Source organism: Myotis yumanensis, unplaced genomic scaffold, assembly GCF_028538775.1.
Source record: "Myotis yumanensis isolate MYYU_CA2020_CCGP unplaced genomic scaffold, mMyoYum1.0.hap1 SCAF_11, whole genome shotgun sequence".
Taxonomy (NCBI): Eukaryota; Metazoa; Chordata; class Mammalia; order Chiroptera; family Vespertilionidae; genus Myotis; species Myotis yumanensis.
Genome location: NW_027223762.1, coordinates 15,209,072 through 15,229,702, shown reverse-complemented (window position 1 = coordinate 15,229,702; position 20,631 = coordinate 15,209,072). Strand labels below are relative to the sequence as shown.

The window sequence follows — 20,631 nt, the reverse complement described above, 5'->3', positions numbered from 1 at the left end:
TTTTGCTCTCTCGTGTCTGAACAACTTCTTTCTCCCTGACTAATTTCTTTATTCTCACCCCTCAAGACTCTGGATATGTTTCTTCAGGAAGTGTTCTCTGACCATATCACCTTAGTGATTTACCTGAGGTAGGTGTCCCTCATCTGTGCTCCCAACAGTACCTGCAACTAACACCATCAGAGAACTTACCATATTGCACTAACATTGTATTTTCATGTCATTCAACTCTCACCTGCAGGAACCTGTACTATGTACATGAATTGGACCTTATAGTACTGGTACTGTTACTTTCCTTTTTGTAAAATAGCATTCTGAGGACTAATGGTATAGAGTGGAGAAAATGACCGAAGCTTATTTTAATGATGAAGATCCAAAATTGGAGGAAAATACATTTAACAGCAACTTTTATTCTCCACCCTGATGGGACCCTGTCAGACCAAACAGTAACAAAGGCTAAAGGATTGATGACTGTTCTTTTACCTTTTATTGCTGATAATTTTATACTGAGATTTTAGCTATCATGTCTGTGGTAAATGACTTTTTATAAATGGACTCTATTTTGTCATTCTTGGAGTTCACCACCCACCAGACTTAACACAAACTCCATACTGTGTTTCAGAACCATTGATTTCCTGGTCACATACTGTTTGTCCCTCCTTTATCCATGCTTAAGGAGCTGTGTACCTTGTAGTTCCTCTTCTTTCAGAGAGCAACTCATGTTCAGAATATGTCTTCTTCTAGTCAGCTCCAGATTCAGGGTTCCCATGTACCACTTTATTTTCTATAAATACTGTCAAAAATCACCTTAGCTTTTCCTTTGTGATAATTGGTCTTATAAAAATATCCTTTCCTTTCCCATGCTTAGGTCTTGAAAATGTCCAATTCTTTGTGTCCAAGTATTTCACACACAGCAAACTGTTTTTAGAAATAAGACATACTAGCACACCTAAGTCTTTATTTATTTGGCTCTAGGCAGAGTTTGCATGAAAATGAGCCTATATGGCAGGTACAGAATGTACTGTAACAGCACCAGAGAGGTACCACCTCTCTGCTCTACAGAGCCTGTGTTTAATGCATACAGGTAACTTTAGTAATAAAACCAGAGTCCAGGAAGAAAAGGAGCCCTTTAGGAAAAAAATCAGTTTAAGGGTGACTTTTCAAATTGACCATTCCTTTCATATACTTAAATTCAAATAACAAATACATTCACAAGCCCAAATATTGGCATAGAATAAAATCATGTTCATTTATTTTTCTGCAATTAGAAGGCATAAAATTAAATATGTTGAATGTAATAAATTCATCCATACAAGTGCAAGTGTCCAACTATAACACATTTTTATGGCAGATTTATAATTTAAAAAATGTACCAGTAAATCAAAAAAGGAGTATGTAAATTAACTTTTATTGAAGTGTACGTAGGTCTTCAGAAATCAAATATGAGCATGAAGATATGGCCAAACATAAAATCTATCAAATTCAGTGAAAAGTTGCTGACTTCAAATAGTAGTTGTAAGAATGACCAATATATATTCTTTGTTAACAATCTCTCACTCTACAGTAAAAAAAAAAATAAAATAAACATTCAGTAAACATTCTTTCCTAAGGTAGTTTCCCTTATATATCAGTGATTTATCCATTCTTTGTATACACAAATTTGTTCAACATACCAATCAGTGGTTCTCACAATTGAAAAATAAAAGCACAAAAAAGTTTACACTCTTGTACAGGTAAATAAAAGATCACCTTGAATTAAACTGGATCTCCGTAAGGGCATAGTATAGTTTCAGTTTCATTACCTATTACATAATTAGTTTCTTACATACAAATATTGACATATTTGGCTTGTGCTTCAAAGCCTTTGTGTCTATGAAGTCCATGTCAATGCAGCTCATAATTTGAAGTCACTGGGGAGTTCTTTACTGCTGCAGGGTTTGACCTGATCGTGCATGAGCGTCCCCTCAGCACCTGCTGTGGCACTGCACATTTCCGAGGCATCTTCAACATCAGGGTCCAAGCCGTCAGGACAAGGAAGTTTTAGCAGCTCTTCCCGGAGCTGAGCAGTGTGACGCTACACAGGGAAATGAGTGATGTCAGAATTGCAAACGCAGGGATTCTAACACAGTATCATTTGAGGGAACAGTCAAGTTTAAAAAAAAAAAATCCAAAGCACAGGCCAACAAATACTTATTGAGCACTTTTCTTACGCTACTGTCACAGAGAGGAGACAAAGTTGGCAAAACATCTCTCAGAGTGATTAATGTTGAAAAGCCCTGAGTAGCATGGTAGAATGAAAGTTAAATGGCAAAAGGTTAGTGAGATGGTGGGGTTTTACAATGGAGGCAGAAGTACTCATTGCTCTAGTTTGGTAAAAAGAGAAACAGTTCTATAATAATGGGGCAAAATAAAACTAGTTTGGGGGATGCAAGTGTTAAAGAGGAAAATAATTTTTTTTTAGAAGTTTTTAAAATAGAAAAATAAAGCTAGAACGGAAGGAGCCAGTTGAGATGGAGAAAATTGAAGATAGGAAGAGGGAAGATAACTGGTGGAGGATGAAAGAAACGGGGAATAAGAACAGATATTATGAGGCAGGAGAAATAAAATCTCCAAAACCATCCTGTTTTACATTTCCACTTCATGAATGCCCAGGTTGAAAACAATTGCTCACCTCCCCCAAAACAGGTCTGTATAACAGATGCCTCCACCAATTAGCTGTTGAGGCTCTACAGCTACCATTTCCCTCATTACTCCAAGTAATAAAATTCTGGAAGGTAAGAGGCCTAATGAAAAGCTAAAGGAATAAAAAATTCACTTATAGAGTACATTTTGTTGTCATCACCTAGATAAAACACAGGTCCTGTACCCATTTTTTTATTTTAGGAACTGTTGATTTATTGTGGAAACTAACCTATCTTTTTTTAAAAAACAAACATATTTTATTGTTTTTTTACACAATGGAAGAGAGAGGGATAGAGTCAGAAAAATCGATGAGAGAGAAACATCGATCAGCCGCCTCCTGCACACCTCCTACTGGGAATGTGCCCACAACCAAGGTACATGCCCTTAACTGGAATCAAACCTGGGACCCTTTAGTCCACAGGCCGATACTCTATCCACTGAGCCAAACCGGTTAGGGCTAACCTATCTTTTTAATAGACTTTTGAGTAGCAATTTAGGCCTCTGAACTTAAATTTTACATTTCTTTGATTCCCTCCCATCCTTTACCATCAGGTAGCCATGATTCTGTCAATGAATATACAACTCTTCTTTAAAAGCCATCAACAGGGCTCATGCTTGGAGGCTTACTCACCTTGAGAGCTGCTGCATGGTGCGACATAGTTCTGCCTACCCGCTTATCACTGCTGTACTGCTGGATGTCGGCAATCCACTCCTCACACTGGGCCATGATCTCAACTCTTTTCAAGTAAAAATGTTTGTGTATAACCTTAAAAATTAAACAAGCAAGGGAACAAAATGTGTTCCAGTCAGAAATGAAAAGACAAAGTATATAGCATTACAAAGGAATGAAATTTAAAAGACAATGCAATTTTTCCTCTCCATAAAACTCAATTTAGTGAACTCTATATTATTAACAGGGAAGAATTAGGTTTATGGCATCACATGATATATGTAAAATGTCCCAGTTCTATAGCAGAAAATAATGCCCAGTCCCAACCAGATTCAAATAGTTAAATCCTATCCAGAGAGAATAAATAAGACACATATAACATATTGCAATATATTCAGAAGGTGAATGTAAATGAACAAATGACCAGAAGAAAAGAATAAGAAAACTACTGACAACAGAAAAACTGTCAAAATGTAGTCAGATGTCTTTTAGGAAGTAGGTGGTTTTAAAAATCATTACTACTGATTTTCTATTATTAAAAACTATAGTCAAGTTTAGTTTACTATAAATACTCCAAATATAAGGCAAGTATAATCCCAATAAACTATATTCCATAATGTCTTTAATAAAGTATTACATTAATTTTATTGAGCATACCTCTTTAAAGCATGGTGAGGGGTTCCTGATTTGTTCTAGCATTGCCCACTTAACTGTTGCTTGTCGAATGTTGCCGTCATATTCTCGAGAACTCTGTGTGCCACTGGGAGTCCCTCTAGACCGTTCATATCCTGGTTCATTAAAATAAGGCTCAGCTACTAATATAAGAGACTGAACAGACACCAACACCTGAACAACAAAGAAATTAAAAATACTTATAATGGGAAATGTTGACTAACGGTAAACTGATATCTGCTTTATCGACCAGGAGTTTCTTTTACATATTATTATCAGCATAAAATTAATGTTAATAATTATAAGACTCAAATACTTTATTATTAAAGCAAAATTAAAATGGGTAAAATCTTGAGCATAAGGTGTGCAGGAGGCAACCAACTGATGTGTCTCTATCACATCAATGTTGTTCTCTCTGTCTCTCACCCTCCCTTCCACTCTCTCTAAAAATCAGTGGAAAAAAATATCCTCGGGAGAAGATTAACAAAAAAGAGCTACCTGGATTCAAATGAAGAAATAGTATTTATCATAGCTACATGTGGACAAAGAGTTTTCTTAGAATATGAATTCAAAATGATTTGGTAATTAACAGAAAAATGTCTTCTACATACCATAGTATATTATTACATACTAGAGGACCGGCACAAGAAATTCATGCATTCAGGGGGTCCTCAGCCTGACCTATGCCCTCTCGCAATTCAGGAGCCATCAGTCGGACATCCTTAGCGCTGCTGTGGAGGCAGGAGAGGCTCCAGCCACCACGGCTGCGCTCCCCAGCTGTAAGCTTCTGGCTGAGAGCTCTCCCTGTGGGAGCGCACTGACCACCAGGGGGCAGCTCCTGCACTGAGCATCTGCCCCCCTGGTGGTCAGTGCATGTCATAGCAACCAGTCGTTCTCCTGTTCGGTCAATTTGCATATTAGCCTTTTATTATATAGGATGGTTATATTTAACTTAATAAACAATGTATTTCATTCCACAATGTAGGTTCACTAATTCTTAGTCAATTCTTTGATATTTTTATAAAGAGCTAGACTTTAATAGGCTGAATTTACTGTCCCTTTTCTATTTAGCTTCATATTAGCATTCACAAAATTACAAGAAATTCTCATTGTAATTTGTTCAAGAACTGACTAAATCAAAAACTATCTTTGTCAAAACAAAAAAATTAACCCTGCTGTATGGTCCTCTACCAGACCACTCAACTAGTCAGCAATCTTGTCTCCTACAGTTTTATGTATTTATTTGGTCACCATAGTCCCACCATTATCCATTCTGTTAACTTATTCTTATCTTTAAAATATCCACCACTTTATCATATTCCTCCTCTTGCCCCACTCCCATTAATAATTATTAACTTCCAATTTCCTTTATTTTCATGCTATGTCTTGTCAAGGATTTAATTCTTTGACTTGATACAGTATATTAAAATTTTATATATGTTTTAAATACAGGAAAGTACAAAATATACAATCCAAAATATTAATTTGCAATAAAAGCGATATAATGTGAAATAGTAACATGTTTGGGGTGAGGAAAAGAAACAATCAAAATTAGTAAAATGCCTTAAGTCTTTAAAAACTTAAGTCTCTATGGAAAATTATGCTATTGAATAGGATTGTGATCAGTGGCTGATTTCAAGAATTTTCCATTTCAAGGAAAACAGTATTATATATTTAACATTTATAACCATTCTTAAATGGCTGATGATCCGAACCATTAAATATGTTAACTCCTCTTGCACATGACATCTTTATTAACATCCAACTGGAACAAACCTCTCACAAGAAATTATATACATTACTAGAGGCCTGGTGCACGAATTTGTGCATGGGTGGGATCCCTTGACCTAGCCAGCTATGGGGGCCAATCGGGGCAGGCTGGCCAGGGGAAAGGCCATGGGAGCTTGGCTGGCCGCGTGGAGGGACTGTGGGAGGTTGGCCAGCCACGGGAGGTTGGCTGTGGGAGCGCATTGACCACAAGGGGGCAGCTCCTATGTTGAGCATCTGCCCCCTAGTGGTCAGCGCTCATCATAGCTACTGGCTGGTCATCCAGCCGTAACGGTCGCTTAAGCTTTTATATATATAGAATAGGGACATTAAAAACCAGTTACATGGTTTGCCTCAAAATAAGAAAAGTTCTATTTGGACGGTATCCACAAATTACCTGAAAGATGGGGGAAATGTGTAGCTAGCGATGGACATTACTATGAATAAAGCATTTTTGATGTTTCTCTTGAAATTATCATGTTTTCTTTTATTACAAAATCCGCCATTATTAACCAGTACACCTAGTACTCACGGTAATGGAAAGAAAGCAAGAATCTGAGACCAAGATTACTATATCCAGCAAGGCTATCATTCAAAATAGATGGTCAAATACAGAGCTTCTCAGACAAAAAAAGGCTAAAGGAGTTCATCACCATCAAGCCAGCATTACAAGAAATGCTAAAGGGATTGCTGTAACGGATTGCTGAGAAGAAGAAACAGAGAGAGAAACCTAGCCATACAGAATTAAAATGGCTATAAATAAGTACCTCTCAACAATAACCCTAAATGTAAATGGATTAAATGCTCCAATCAAAAGGTGTAGGGTATCTGAATGGATACAAAAACATGACCCAACTATATGCTGTCTAAAAGAGATCCACCTCAAAACAAAAGACACACACAGGATGAGAGCAAAGGGATGGAAAAAATTTTTCCATGCAAATGGAAAAGAAATCAAAAGCTGGAATAGCAATGCTCATATCAGACAAAATAGACTTTAAAAGCATCATGCTAAGTGAAACAATCCAGTCAGAGAAAGATAAATATCATATGATCTCACTCATTTGTGGAATATAATGAACAACATAAACTGATGAACAAAAATAGAGCCAGAAGGGGGGAAAATATACTAGAATATAATAGTAGTAATCCTGTTATTTGCAGATTTTTAATATTTCCTACAACTTTTGTGTAGCCTGCTTCTGAAGAAAGTTTCTAGTTCATGATAAGATTATGCAACAAACTAGGTGTAGAGGGACATGTCCTCAACATGATGAAGGGAATTATGGAAAATCCACAGCTAACAGCATACTCAATGGAAAAGAATGAAAGATTTCCCCCTAAGCTCTGGATGAAGACAAGCCTATTCACTCTTGCCACAGAAGAAAAAAAGCCACTTCTTGCTCCTGACCACGCCAATTTCGTCACAATTGTGGAAGCCTAAATTCAGCAAACTATATAAAATATAAAGAAAGTCGTATAATAACAGTATTATTTATAAAACTAAAAAATTAGAACAAGGTATTTTTAAAGGATATGCTCTAATGTTAAATGATTATTTACGATGTTGTATTTATTATATTAATTAAGATTATATAAACTATGTAAATGACAAAAAACCTTAAAGGGAATATATAGAAAAGATCATTTTTATGTATGGATAGTTAAGTTTCCCAATTTGTAAAATTTAAACCCTTGAGTATAAGTTTTATTTTATAGAATTTATGTATAATACAGATACACAGGCAAGATAAAAGTTAATCATATTTAAACTAGAAAACTTTGAAAATTAATTGTAAATGTTATTTATAAAACTATATAAATTTTATTAAAATTCAAAAATTGGTTCCAATTCACAGATTAGACTAGTCTAATTTACTTAATGAAAAATAGGGTATCTCTGAGTTTCCTTTCATAGTAAAACTCATAAGCTTAGTTTATGTTGTCAAGAGTAACCGGCACACAGAAAAAATATTTAAAGGTGTTGGGTTTTTTTAAAATAGAACTGACATAATTATTTTTAAAATGAAGTAGTTACTTGGAGAAATACTCTATAAAGTTCCTTAATTACTTTGTATGAGTTACATATTCTTTTTTTTCTTGGTTTCCATAATGGCAACAAGGAAAAAATTATAGTTCTATTTCTCTATTTCATAGGATGCAACAAGGTCTTTTTAGAGAGTCAAAAACAAGTGACAGCCTAAAAGAATTTTTTTCATTTCTTCTTTAAACTAATTCAAAATAAAAATGTAGGAAAAGAATCCTTTCAGGGTAGGTCAACTTCAGTAGGTTTACCTGAGAATAATTTATGATAGTCTTTCTTAAATAGTAAACTGTATATGTGAATTTAAACTATGATGTAGCAACAATTTGTTTGTTTCTTTAATAAACAAGTAACAAAGTTAATTCATGTTATTAATATGCTTATTTTTTCATTTCTTTGCTAGGATTCAGAACTATTAAGAGATCAGCAAGAAACATTAGATGGCATGGTGTGTGGAAACTAACTTATAAAATTTGAGACAGTACTTCTGAGCCTCGAATGAATCCCATTACTAACTAGATTTTAGAAGAACTATATCCTAGAAATATATAGTACCAGGAATTTATTAACATCTACTTACATGAGTTTAAGCCCTATAGTGACTAGGAGATGGGATAATCTGTCTTACCTGTTGCATCATAGTGTACTTTAAAGGCAACTTACGGAAATTTTAAAAGGCAATTTTGACAAAATCTAATTTGTGCCTTACGTCTGATTTTGATTCTAAACTCCAAATGAGATGCACCAACTGCCTACCTATAAACTATTTAATATTGATTTCCTATAAATCCATCTCTCTTTTTGTTTGGCTTATTGTTTATTCTCAATCACTAAAATAATTTCTTTCAAATATTAAGTAGCTCTACATTTTCTAAGTGAAACTGTCAGAGAAATTTGTTTACTTGCAAAAAGCTTGAGGTCTGAGGATTCCACTTCTCTTCTGGTCTTCCATGCCATGTATTTAATATGCTTAAACAAACCTGAGGAATAAAGAGAAAAGCATAGACAGAATTGAAAGGAGTGCTTTTTAAAAGCAAACTGTCACAACTAAAAGTGAATTGCTAATATGTCAAAGTATCTCAGTTTTATGTTCCCAATCTAAACCCTTAAGGGTCAGCCTGTTAAAACAAATTGACATCTTCAGATGTGATTACAATAACAAAAAATGTATCAGTACCTACTATACATTAAATACAACTAACATTTCTAAATAAAAAATAACTTTTCCAAACAAAAATGAGAAAAAGTGGTATTATTTTTCATTTTTAAAAATCTTTTTCAAATTTTACAAATTTTGAAAATTGGGCGTAACTTAATAGACCTTGACTTCATATCTGCCTCTGCATTCAATTTGTTGCAATACATTGTTTTGGTTGAAGTATATGGGTAAAATCTGGCCTCACATGACCATCAATTTGGAAAGAGGAAGACCTCACAGATACCGTGATAGGGTCTTGAGGACCAAACTTAAAGACATATTATATACTTGGTCAACTCAGATAGCAAGAAAGAACTCAAATTATCTGCCAAACACAGTTCAACATAAAATCCATGTATTTTGCAGTATTGCTTTCACAGAGCATTAAGAGAATAACAGGGAAATGGACTGCTTTTGGCGAAAATAAAACCAGGGACATTTTATCTATTCTTGCAAACTAATTGGAAAATAAGCAGTTCTTTGAAAAGCAGAGTAGTCCATCTCCCTGCTGTTCTCTTAATGCTCTACATGAATTCATTTAACAGGTAATTTCATGAATAATTTTAAGAGACTTTGTGTTATGATTTAAACTACTAGAGGGCCTGATGCATAAAAATTCGTGCAAGAGTAGGCCTTCCTTCCCCCAGCTGCCGGCACCAGCTTTCCTCTGGCACCGGGGACCTGGGCTGCTTCCTTCCTCCAGCCGCCGGCAGGCACCTGGAACCCGGGCTGCTTCCCTCCTTCCAGCCACAGGCACCCAGGGCCCGGGCTGGCTTCCCTCGGGCCACCTGCAGGCACCCAGGATCCGGACTGGCTTTCCTCCGGCCCCAGCTTTGTCAGGAGGGATGTCCGGAATGACATCCAGAAGACGTCCGGTCTAATTAGCATATTACCCTTTTATTATTATAGATTGTCAGGCATACCATCCCATTTGATATCAAAAGCATCCCTGTGGCTACCAATGGCAGGTAATCTTATCCCTGTAGATCTTGAACCAAAGTAAATGTTTAATGACAGAGAATAAATGTTACCAGTATGTAATAGAACAAAAACTATGTACAGACAATCCTTGGGTTATGTCGGACTCGATGTACGTTGTTTTGTGGTTATGTCACCATCTCCCATTTATTTATACATATAAAAAAAGTTTCGTCATTTCAACGTATGTACATTTGTGCTTTATGTTTTTTATTATTTATTTACCACAAGTAAAGTTCAGGAATTGTTATCTTCCTTTTAAATTTTTTTTATTGTATCACTTCATTACTGCTGTGTGTGTGCTCCATGTGAGTGACATAGGAGCTTATGTGGGTGGGTTCCAACTTACAGTGAAAATCGTGTTACGTCGCGCCATAGGAATGGATCTCCGACGTAACCCAAGGACCTACTGTAATTCAGGATACTGGACCCTCAAGCCCTTACCCTACCCTCTTCTCTAAACCAATAAGTCTTGAGAAAGTAATTTTTTAAATAAAATGTTAACATTTTACACTAAAATTCTTTTCAGGTTCCAGTCTCTCTCTCTCTCTCTCTCTCTCTCTCTCTCTCTCTCTCTCTCTCTCTCAAGTAAGGCAGCCTTGCTATTTCCTCTTCTTTGCTCAGTTATAAAGAACCTGTTCTATGCTTTCCCAAAGAAAGTACGTCCACCCGTGGTTAAATCTCCTAAAATAAACCCAAACAACAAATTCCAATGTTATGACATGAGCTTAATGAGCTTATGATGAAGACAAAATGATACTTGCAAGCCCAGATCTGAGGCAGGCTGTACCTTTTGAAAATAGAAAGGCAAAACCAAGGGAAAACTTGGGTTATCTTTAATATACCATCAACCTCTAGCACTTGCTATTCTCATATCATAAAAATAGAGTCTGCATGTGAAGTCTATAAATTTTTTCTGACCTTCTACTAATTTTCAAACATTAAATACTCTCAGCATGGAATTTACTGTTGAAATTTCATCCAAATGTCCAAAATTATTTTGAAAAATGATGGCTGTTCTTTTGAGTCAAATTTTAGAAGGTTTATGAAATAATTTTTATTATACTCATTTTCAACTTTTGGGGTGGTGGTGGTGATAGGAATGCATCTTACCATTTATAAGAAAATATAAAACATTTTAACATAAAGTTCACAATTACTTCTACCACAGAAAAAAATTGGATAGTTATGATAGCAAGAGAAAGTTATTATATGCAAAAAAAGGAACATAGATGATAATACCATGCTTTTGCCATTCATCTAGCTTCAGGCACTTGTGAAAAGATAACTGGAATTGGAGATAGTGAAAGTAAAGAAAAGTGAGAGGCAAAAACAGACATCTGGCTCTACTATGTCCAGATGGGAGGATGCTCTCAATTGGCAAAGGAACATGTTAAGTAAGTTAGTCCCTCAGTAACTTAAGACGGTAAGTGCTTCTTAATACTGTCTGTTTCTGCCCCTTTTGGTTCCTTCTCTCTCATTCCTTTAGCTAATCTTTGCACACAGGGAGAGAAGCCTGAAGAAAGCTATGTACTATGGAAATATAACTAAAACGAAATTTTTGTTGAAAGTACAAAGAAACTTTGGTCACAACACTTTGGTACTAGAAACAAAAGACTAATTACATTACCTTGCCATCATTATAAAGGTTTGGATTGAATCGCACGCTATGGCCACCAGTTGTTTCTAGATTCACAAGAGGGGGTGAACTGGGATAATCTTGAGGAAAATATACATCAAACTCAAAGCAGCCATTTGCATAAGGAGTATCCGCTGGACCAGTTATTAGAACCTAATGTGCATATACAAACACACAAAAGTCTATGTTACTGTTCAACACTGATATGTAGGACAACACAATCCAACATAAAAGAACAACCTTTTGACATTGTATATATACATCTCTACTAGAATGTGTAAAAATGAATACAGGATGAGGACATGGTTTTAGATTAAGATCAAATGATTTGGTTTTGATAAAAATGGACTGTTAAAAGATAGGTCTTTAATGGCAGCAGGAAAGCTTACCTTAACATCAAATACCTTTTAAAATATTAAGTTATTTTTTTTTTCTGAGAGCTTTCCTTGATAATATTCTCTATAGCATTTTCAACAAGTTTAAATTCTAAGTATATTCATTATCATATCGCAAAGTTATGCAGTTAATTTTTTGCTTTAATCTTCAGATAAGTTAATTTTTTCAAAATAACTTACTTTTAGTATTTTCCTCTGGGAAGAGACAAGTAGATACAGAAATAAAGGTTCTCATGTGACAACTTATGACAAAAAGGTTTTGAGAGAACAGTAAGTATTTCCCTTAGGATTTCTGGTAGTCCAAAAAATAGCAAAGAACCCAACAGTGAATGTCGGAATTATTTTAAAAATGTTGTATGAGCCGCTCAACAGTTCTTTATTGTGCAATGCCTGAGCAGCAAAGCCCCTGGTTCTGAACAGCTGCCTGTGGAGGTAAGTGGCACTAGTCTCCATCTGTGGTAACTCTGATCTTTGCTTTGGGACTCCATTTTGGGATCCTTCATATTAGGTATAGCTTATTGCTTAACAGAGACAAAGTCACAAGTTTGAATTTATGTGATCTATTTAGTGATAACATAATTCCTAGGTAATCATCCTATAATCGGCTCTATTGTTTTTAACAAGAAACAAGTAAGAGTGTAGCCATATAGGCAAGGTCTATGAAATTTCTATTAAAAAAATATCCAATGGAACAAAACAAAAGAGCAAGCAAACAAAAGAACTTCTCCAAATCAATGGGTCAATAGTTTCAGCAGAGTATCTTGCAAGGAAGACAGAATATTTAACCTATGAATTAAATCATAAATGTAAAGAAAGCACCTCCCCAGGTACTAACTCTTTTAAATCACCAGTGTTAAAGCATAAGGGTGCAAGTTATTTATTATTGTATTACCATTACTAAGTTCATATATCTTATCGATCTGTAAATACATCAATTTCCTAAAAAATAAAATAAAAAATAATTTTGAAGTCTGATAGTAGTATGAACATGAGAGAAGTATCTTGGATGACAAGGTAGAAATCCTGTAACTTTTTTTTCTACCGGCCAGCATTAAATCCTTTGATACTATGCTCAACAAAGGTATTTTAGTATTTTCTTCTAAATCTTTATTTTGAACAGCAGTCTCATCTGCATACTCTGAACTAACATTAGAAAAGAACTCCTTTCACTGACTCCAAAATGGTCAACAGAATTTTAAATTCACGGTATTTCTAGTGCTTTGTATGAATATTTTAATAGTCAGGGAACTATGGAAAAAGTTGCTTTGTCTACCTTCATGATGTCAAGTCGCTCCTCATCACAGCGCACAAACACACTAGATGATGACGAAAGAGGCAGTGAGGTCGAAAGTGTCACAGCTTCCTGAGCAAGGCGCCGGGCTCTGGCAGCACTGTTTGCATCATTTGCATTTTTCACCTGAGACATGTAGTGGTAATTTACTTTAAAACCCAACTTCCCATCTTCATCTTCAGAAACCATCTCAAATGTATCTAAATAGACAGAAAATACAAACACTGAAATAAAAGAAGAACCAGCATGGACGATACTTGTTTTAAATGACAAAAATCAAAATAAATCACTAGCCTTCTTCCACCCAAAATGGAGAGGACTGCAATGTGGAAGAATAGTAAACTATAAACGTTAATGTAACACCTACTACTTCATTCATGGATGGAATCTATAATGGAAGCAAAAAACAAGAAATGATTTTTAATCTACAGTGTGGACACATTGGTAGATTATATCAAGCAGCTAAATGACAATGCAAAGTAGTAGATAATTTTTTTTTTTTTTTTTTTTTTTTTTTTTTTTTTTTTTTTTTTATTTTAAATATACATTTTATTGATTTTTTACAGAGAGGAAGGGAGAGGGACAGAGAGCCAGAAACATCGATGAGAGAGAAACATTGATCAGCTGCCTCCTGCACGCCCCCACTGGGGATGTGCCCGCAACCAAGGTACATGCCCTTGACCGGAATCGAACCTGGGACCCTCCAGTCCACAGGCGGATGCTCTATCCACTGAGCCAAACCGGCTAGGGCAAGTAGTAGATAATTTATTCTTAAATGAGTGGCATAAAATATTTTTGGCAAAATAATTCAGAATAAGAAATGTCAAAAAGTATCCCCGTTATATTTCTTTAAAAAAAATAAAAAATAGAGAAAGTCTTTATCTTTTTCCCGATTTCGAAAATCAAAAATTCCAGGCTGAAGTTTACTCTGTATTACTTATAGCATTTAAGTTAATAGAATAAAAAAAGATTATTAATATTATTAGGATTATTTTCTAAGTACTTTGAGAAAGCAATGATAAATTTTAATCTTGTGTTTATATAATTCTAAATATATGGAAAAACGTTAATGCTATTTATAATTAGTATTATATAAATCTTACCAAGAACTCAGTACAAGTTTCTTGGTAGGCTGTTTGGGTTAAATGATAAATCGGAAAATATATCTGCCTTCAAAGAGTCTTGCCTTCCTCCAGGCTAAGATATACAGAAATAGAAGTAAAGAAAGAATACAACTTTCTGCCTATTTATTAGACATCTGGCTTTGTTTTTTCTAGGTCTCTACTGAACCATGATATCCAAATATAACTATAGCTATGAATTCCAAGAGATAAAAAGATGCTACATTTTATGTGTGTGTGTGTGTAGTGAGAGAGAAAATATGAATAATTCATGGTACAAGCAAGTTTTAAAATCTTTAATTTACCAGAACACATTTCAATAGCACCATTAAAAAATCTGAAATGAAATCTAAAGAAATGAAGATTAAAATTTCAACTTACCAAACTGTAATCTCTTCATAACAGCCACGTATTTTTCTTCAAGTGATTTTAATACTGATAAAGGTTTGGGTTTCATTGCCACCTTCTTTGAATAGTCACCTAGTTTCTTTTCTATTAATTTTAGAAGATTAAAACAAAAAATGATTAACTTCCAGAGTTCAAATTTGGAATTCTAAAAAATTACCAAACTCTTAACAATCCTCTTCCTACTGAACCATTTTAAGAATAAAAAAAAATTATTTCTATTTCATAAACCTAACTAATAGGGCTAACAACCTCACCAATTTTAAAGCGTAAATTTATGAAATGGTAATTAGGTTTCATCCATTTAGTCAAAGCAGCACAAGTGAAATAGATAATTCAGAGTCATTTATATCTTCTGTTGCTATTACATGCAAATACCAATTTTAACCAAATTCTGACAGTATTAATATACTATTTTCTATCTCATAAAATGGCATTTTTCCATTTCATGACTTTTAATGAGAAAAAATTTGTGATGCGTGCTCAGCCTATAAAAGTTAGTGTTAGCAATCATACATAGTAGATAAATATTTAGGGGTTACTCCTAATTAACTTAAAAACATGACACAGAGTCCTAGCCGGTTTGGCTCACTGGATAGAGCATCGGCCTGGGGACTGAAGAGCCCCGGGTTCGATTCCGGTCAAGGGCATGTACCTTGGTTGCAGGCACATCCCCAGTAGGGGGTGTGCAGGAGGCAGCTGATCAATGCTTCTCTCTCATCGATGTTTCTAACTCTCTATCCCTCTCCCTTCCTCTCTGTAAAAAATCATTAAAATATTTTTTTTTTTAAATGACACAGAAAAAAATTTTTAGGTAAATGAACACCATTAGCATAGAGGAAAGAGAAAGTCAGTTTTCAGTAAGTAATGGAGCAGCATGAAAGAAGCAGAGCTGTACCCTGGTTTGCTTGCCGTAAACTGGTCGTGGCTGCATAAACGATCTCTGCAGTCCTTTGGATATCTGGTACCAAAAGAGTAAGTCCTTCTGGTTCTTGATCAGATGCATCTGGTTTTACTCCTGTTTTAGCATTTTCCCTTTTAGATCTAAAGAAATTTTTTAATTTGGAAAAAAATGAAGGAAAATTAAGATTTCAGGATTGAAAAATAAATATCTCCGTAAGTCAACAATAGTAGTTAAAAACCAAAATGATAGTGTGCATTTCATTTGATATACACGATATATATCAGAGGTAGTTTACATTAGATTTATTATTGCTTCTGATCTGATAATACTTAGCATAATAACTAGTTGGCTATATTTTCCCTCCAAATGTACAAACAAACTAGAGATAAACATTGTAGAAATGTCATACTGTAAAAAGACTCAGATACCTGATGTGTCTTTGAATCCACAACTTTAAAAACATACTTTTAGTAATTGTAAATACCTAGAAATAGAAAGATCACTTCTATATGTACAAGTCATAGGTATCTATCCAGTCTTCTAAGATTTGGGAACCAAAAACCACATATACTTTTAATTTTCACTCTCTATATTTCACTTAGAGAATATTTATATCCCGGGTAGGGGGGTATTCCATAGTAAAGTACAGGTTCACTATTAATGTATCTTAACACGATGTGCTTCTATATACTGAAACTTAATATAAACACTAAGTTCTAGGGCATAATCATTTAAAAGATAATCCCCTGTTATTCCCTATTCAGAGTCTAAAGTGTAGCCAACCTTCTATCAAATTGTGTATCATAATAAGATGTGTTACAGCAAGGTTGCAGTATATAAGGCATCAAATGTTTCTAAAAATTTTCTAGATGTATGCAGTAGTATTTACAAGATTCACTGGAAATAACAACTAAATATCAATTGCCTTTTTCCTATTTCAATTCTCAGCATGTTATTCACAAAATAAACATCATTACACTATTGCTTAGGTACTAAAAATCTACCTATTTGCTAATTCATTATTAAATAATTTTAAACAAATGAAAATCACATGTAAGCAAACATGTTTAAAATATTTCTGCTAAGGTCTGATCTAAACTACACATCACTTATTTTCCTAGTTGCATACCTACCAACAAAAGGACTTAACTATTACATTAAAACAATATTTCACAAAGTGAGCATGGAGCCTTAGAGAACTATGAAAGACTAACAGAAAGTAGAAGAGTCCTTAACAAAATAGTTATTGTTATCTATGTACAAATGAACTTTTCTTTATCACAAAGACAAAAACCTGCTCAGAAAAGAAGAGGTAAATTAAGAAGAGCCACTCAGTGGGTAGCAAGCATAGAAGGATACAGTATTATGCATGTATTCTGAATGGGCTCCTAAGATGTTTTTAACTATAAGGTACATACTACCTCACCTGGCAAGATGATTTAAGTGAAGAGAGATACTGTGTCACTAGGTTATTACCTTCTCTCCTAGACTCTCTTAACTTCCCTGACTCCTTATAAGAAGTCAGAGAGAACACATGGCCAATTTTCCTTTGTCACTCAGGAACCACTTGATAGATCTCACACTGTATAACATTTTAGTCATCAACTTCTGTATGAGTAGGTGTATATAAACATATATGTTTGCATACGTATATAAGGAAATATAGTGAATGTTTTAAAACTAAAATGTCATTTTTACTGCTAGAATCAAAGATAATGTATCTTTTATACCTATAAAGTAAAGTTGAGACTATAGTATAATAGTGAGTCTGACCATTTTCTTACTGAAGATATGATTTTGGTAGACAAGCTCAAACAGTCTCAACTTCTGTATTTACCAATAGCTATTCACAATCAGTATCAAGCAGAGAGTCAAGAAAGTGTATAAGCTGTTTGACAGCAACTCCTTTGAATTTATAAGGACTCTCTCTCCCCAATTATAAAGAATTCTCTACCTTATAGCAGGGCTTAAAATATTCTTAAGTAACAGGGCCACTGAAGCATAACAGGAAAACAACAATAAACAGGTTGAGAACACAGAAGAGTTATGGTAATAGCTTTAAAAGATGATTTTCTAAAAATCTATCATCATTCAGTTGACCTGAAATAAAGATTCACTTAAAGAAGCATATCTTGCCAAGCAGAGAAGGAAGATAGGGGAGTAAAGCTCATTTTTCCAGAATTAAGGTATTCTCACCTTGAAGAAACAAGAACCTCTGGTCTGGAGAATACACTGTATCAATGCAATATAGGGCAAGTTACCCTGGAAAGCTACTGATTCTAAATTTCAAGCCCTATTCATGAATACCAATTTTCTAATTCCAGTTTTGGAAAGATGACTGATAGGAGAAATCCCTATTATTAAAATGGTGCAAATAATTAGAACGGGAAATTCTATTATCATAACTTTTTGACAGCAAAATAAAAAATGAAAAAGTGCACAGAAGTTTAAAAATATTATTTTTTACGCTAAATGTGTACAAGAAATGATCATATACATCTCATACTGAAGACAATGGTTCACTCAAAGCTGATAAACCTTAGACCTTTACAACCAGGTTCTAATGAGAAATTATTATGTCAGCAGTCTTTCTGGCGAAAACATATGGGGGGAAAAAGAGACACTCTCCAAAAAAAGAGTAGTTCAAATATAGGAAGAATACAAACTACCTGCCTAATAATACAACTAGTCATTGTCTGACATTGCCCTACAGCCACTAGTCTCTTTTCTATGAAAGTTGCAGGTTACTGTCAACCCATATGTAGGCCCAGCTCATGAAAAAAGGCCATACCTTAGCTCACATCCTGAAGTCTGTGTGAAAAGCTATTTGAGTTCAAGGCACCTAGCTGGAAGTAGGTCTTTGAGACTGACAATGGATCCAACATGGTAAAAGCAATCAGCGACGGCCGCTACCATGGTATCCGCTGCTCTGTGCATACGTTGAATCTGGTTGTGATCACTGCCCTGAAGAAATATGAGGAATCAACTGAAGTTTCTACTATTGCACAGAATTATCTGCAAACATTTTCCACTCTGCTGTGAATTTCAACTAAACAGCTAATAAATTAAGCATATTCTGGCTCTGTGACATAATCTGAACTAGGATGTGAGCAAAATGGGAAAATCTTTGTGTAAACAAAGGGGAAAAAAAAAACACCCTATAACTCAACATTCAGTTATATTAAACTGCCTCTGCTAATATCACCCAAATTATGTTGGATATTTGTAAGACTAAATACAAAAATACAAGAATTATGTTCTTTTTTATCATCTCTAAACTGAAAACAGCATAATATAGCTATTTTCTTAGAACATTAAAGAAGACCACTTCAACTCCTGCACTCCTAATTCTAAAGTCAAAACATTCATGCAGTTGAAATAACAATTTGAAGAAGAAGTAATCTGGAGAGTACATCCTGAAATGTCCAGATTCAGGACTATTAAGAATCGGCATCTTAGGGAAAGATTCTAAAACTACAAGAAAATGAAATTTCTACATTTACCTATAAAAGGTACTGTGTCACAGTTCACAGTTCTAAAGCTCTTCGCCAGGAATTACAGTTTAAAACAAATTAATATTAAACGTAAGATTTTTGAAAAATAATACTGTGGACAATTATTTGCTTCTCATATCTCCAGAAGACATTAAAGTGACCACTGAAAGGCACCAGTGAATGGGGCAAAGATCGCTGTAAGATGAAATATTTTCTGTGATTTATTTAAAGCTGTTTTTAACTCTAGATTCCCTTTTGTTTTTGCTTAAGTTTTTGCAAACAAAACTGCCACTTTTAGTTTTCAATATGGTTTAAATCAAAGTTTAAAATAAAAGCTTCCTCTTCTTGGGAAGCATTTATAAGCAGTATGAGAGAAGAAAATATTCAAAACAAAGGTATGAGCAGCCTTTAAAAATAAAACCTTAATTTCTAGATCAGATAAAAATATAGTAAGGTTTAGGTCACATTAAACATCAGAAGACAATGAAGGTACTGTGTGCAATGGAGTTGTCTCAAATAACATACATCGCCAAAGGGCAATCTGACTGAGGAAGAACTTTAAAATAAATGTTGGCATTGCTATCTCCATCACTCAGTAAAAGGTTGATGAACAACAGAACTTTATGGTCAAAACAAATGCTTCTTGGCTAGGAAATCATGCCCTTCTAATTTTGTAGGTTTTGAAAGGCAGAGGAAAAAGAGAAGAAACTAAGAAATGTTTCTGCAACGGAAACAAAGTAGTGGGAGGATTGGAATGGAAATTCTTTACTGATTGAAGCCCTGGAAAACTAGCTTAAGGGAGTTAAAGTAAGAGTTTGATTTAAATATATATATATATATATATATATGCCTTTGAAGAAGTAGGTCAACTAATCTTATTGCTTAGTTAGATAAAAAGGAATTGGGTATTTATTTCTATAAGAGAATCCTATGATTTTAAAATATGATAAACTTCTTTGCACCAGGAAAATGCTTCAAGATAGCCAAAGGAAAAGGCAATAAAGAACGCTTGCTTTAATGCTGTTACAGAGAAGTTCAATGTCCAGAACACCTTACACTCAAATGCAGTCATTTGTGTCAGGTCCTCATAACCAATTAAGACTATTTGACAGCAAGTCCCTCTTTCAAATTCTTGGTGAACCTTTCCAATACTAACTATGATTACTTGCCTGTTGGAGTCCATCAGGAAAAGTCTGCACAGAAGATCAAAGACAAAATAACTGCCTTTATTCCTAATCCAAGGAAGCTATGAAATATCACACTTATTCAAAAGTGAAACCAAACTACTACCACTGTAGTCTGACTTCATCTTGAGATAACACAGGCTGGAAGAACCAGCAGGGGATGAATTTCACCAGGACAGTACATAAAAGC

General features: G+C 34.6%; 1 protein-coding gene across 6 annotated transcripts in view; it reads right to left on the bottom strand.

Annotated features, from left to right (window-relative positions):
• Positions 1-1,386: 1,386 nt before the first annotated feature.
• Positions 1,387-20,631, bottom strand: part of BIRC6 (baculoviral IAP repeat containing 6) — a 181,438-nt gene continuing 162,193 nt past the window's right edge. For 5 of the 6 annotated variants that reach the window (XM_070428963.1, XM_070428967.1, XM_070428964.1 and 2 more), the window contains exons 67-74: positions 15,758-15,903; positions 14,836-14,946; positions 13,316-13,533; positions 11,639-11,800; positions 8,735-8,812; positions 4,007-4,195; positions 3,311-3,445; positions 1,387-2,071 (exon numbers count right to left, since the gene is read on the bottom strand). In XM_070428963.1, coding sequence (XP_070285064.1) covers positions 1,892-2,071; positions 3,311-3,445; positions 4,007-4,195; positions 8,735-8,812; positions 11,639-11,800; positions 13,316-13,533; positions 14,836-14,946; positions 15,758-15,903 — 1,219 coding nt within the window. In that variant the 3' untranslated portion in view covers positions 1,387-1,891. Of the gene's footprint in view, positions 2,072-3,310; positions 3,446-4,006; positions 4,196-8,734; positions 8,813-11,638; positions 11,801-13,315; positions 13,534-13,627; positions 13,722-14,835; positions 14,947-15,757; positions 15,904-20,631 lie in introns of those variants that run through there. The other variant, XR_011473150.1, reaches the window with a different exon arrangement.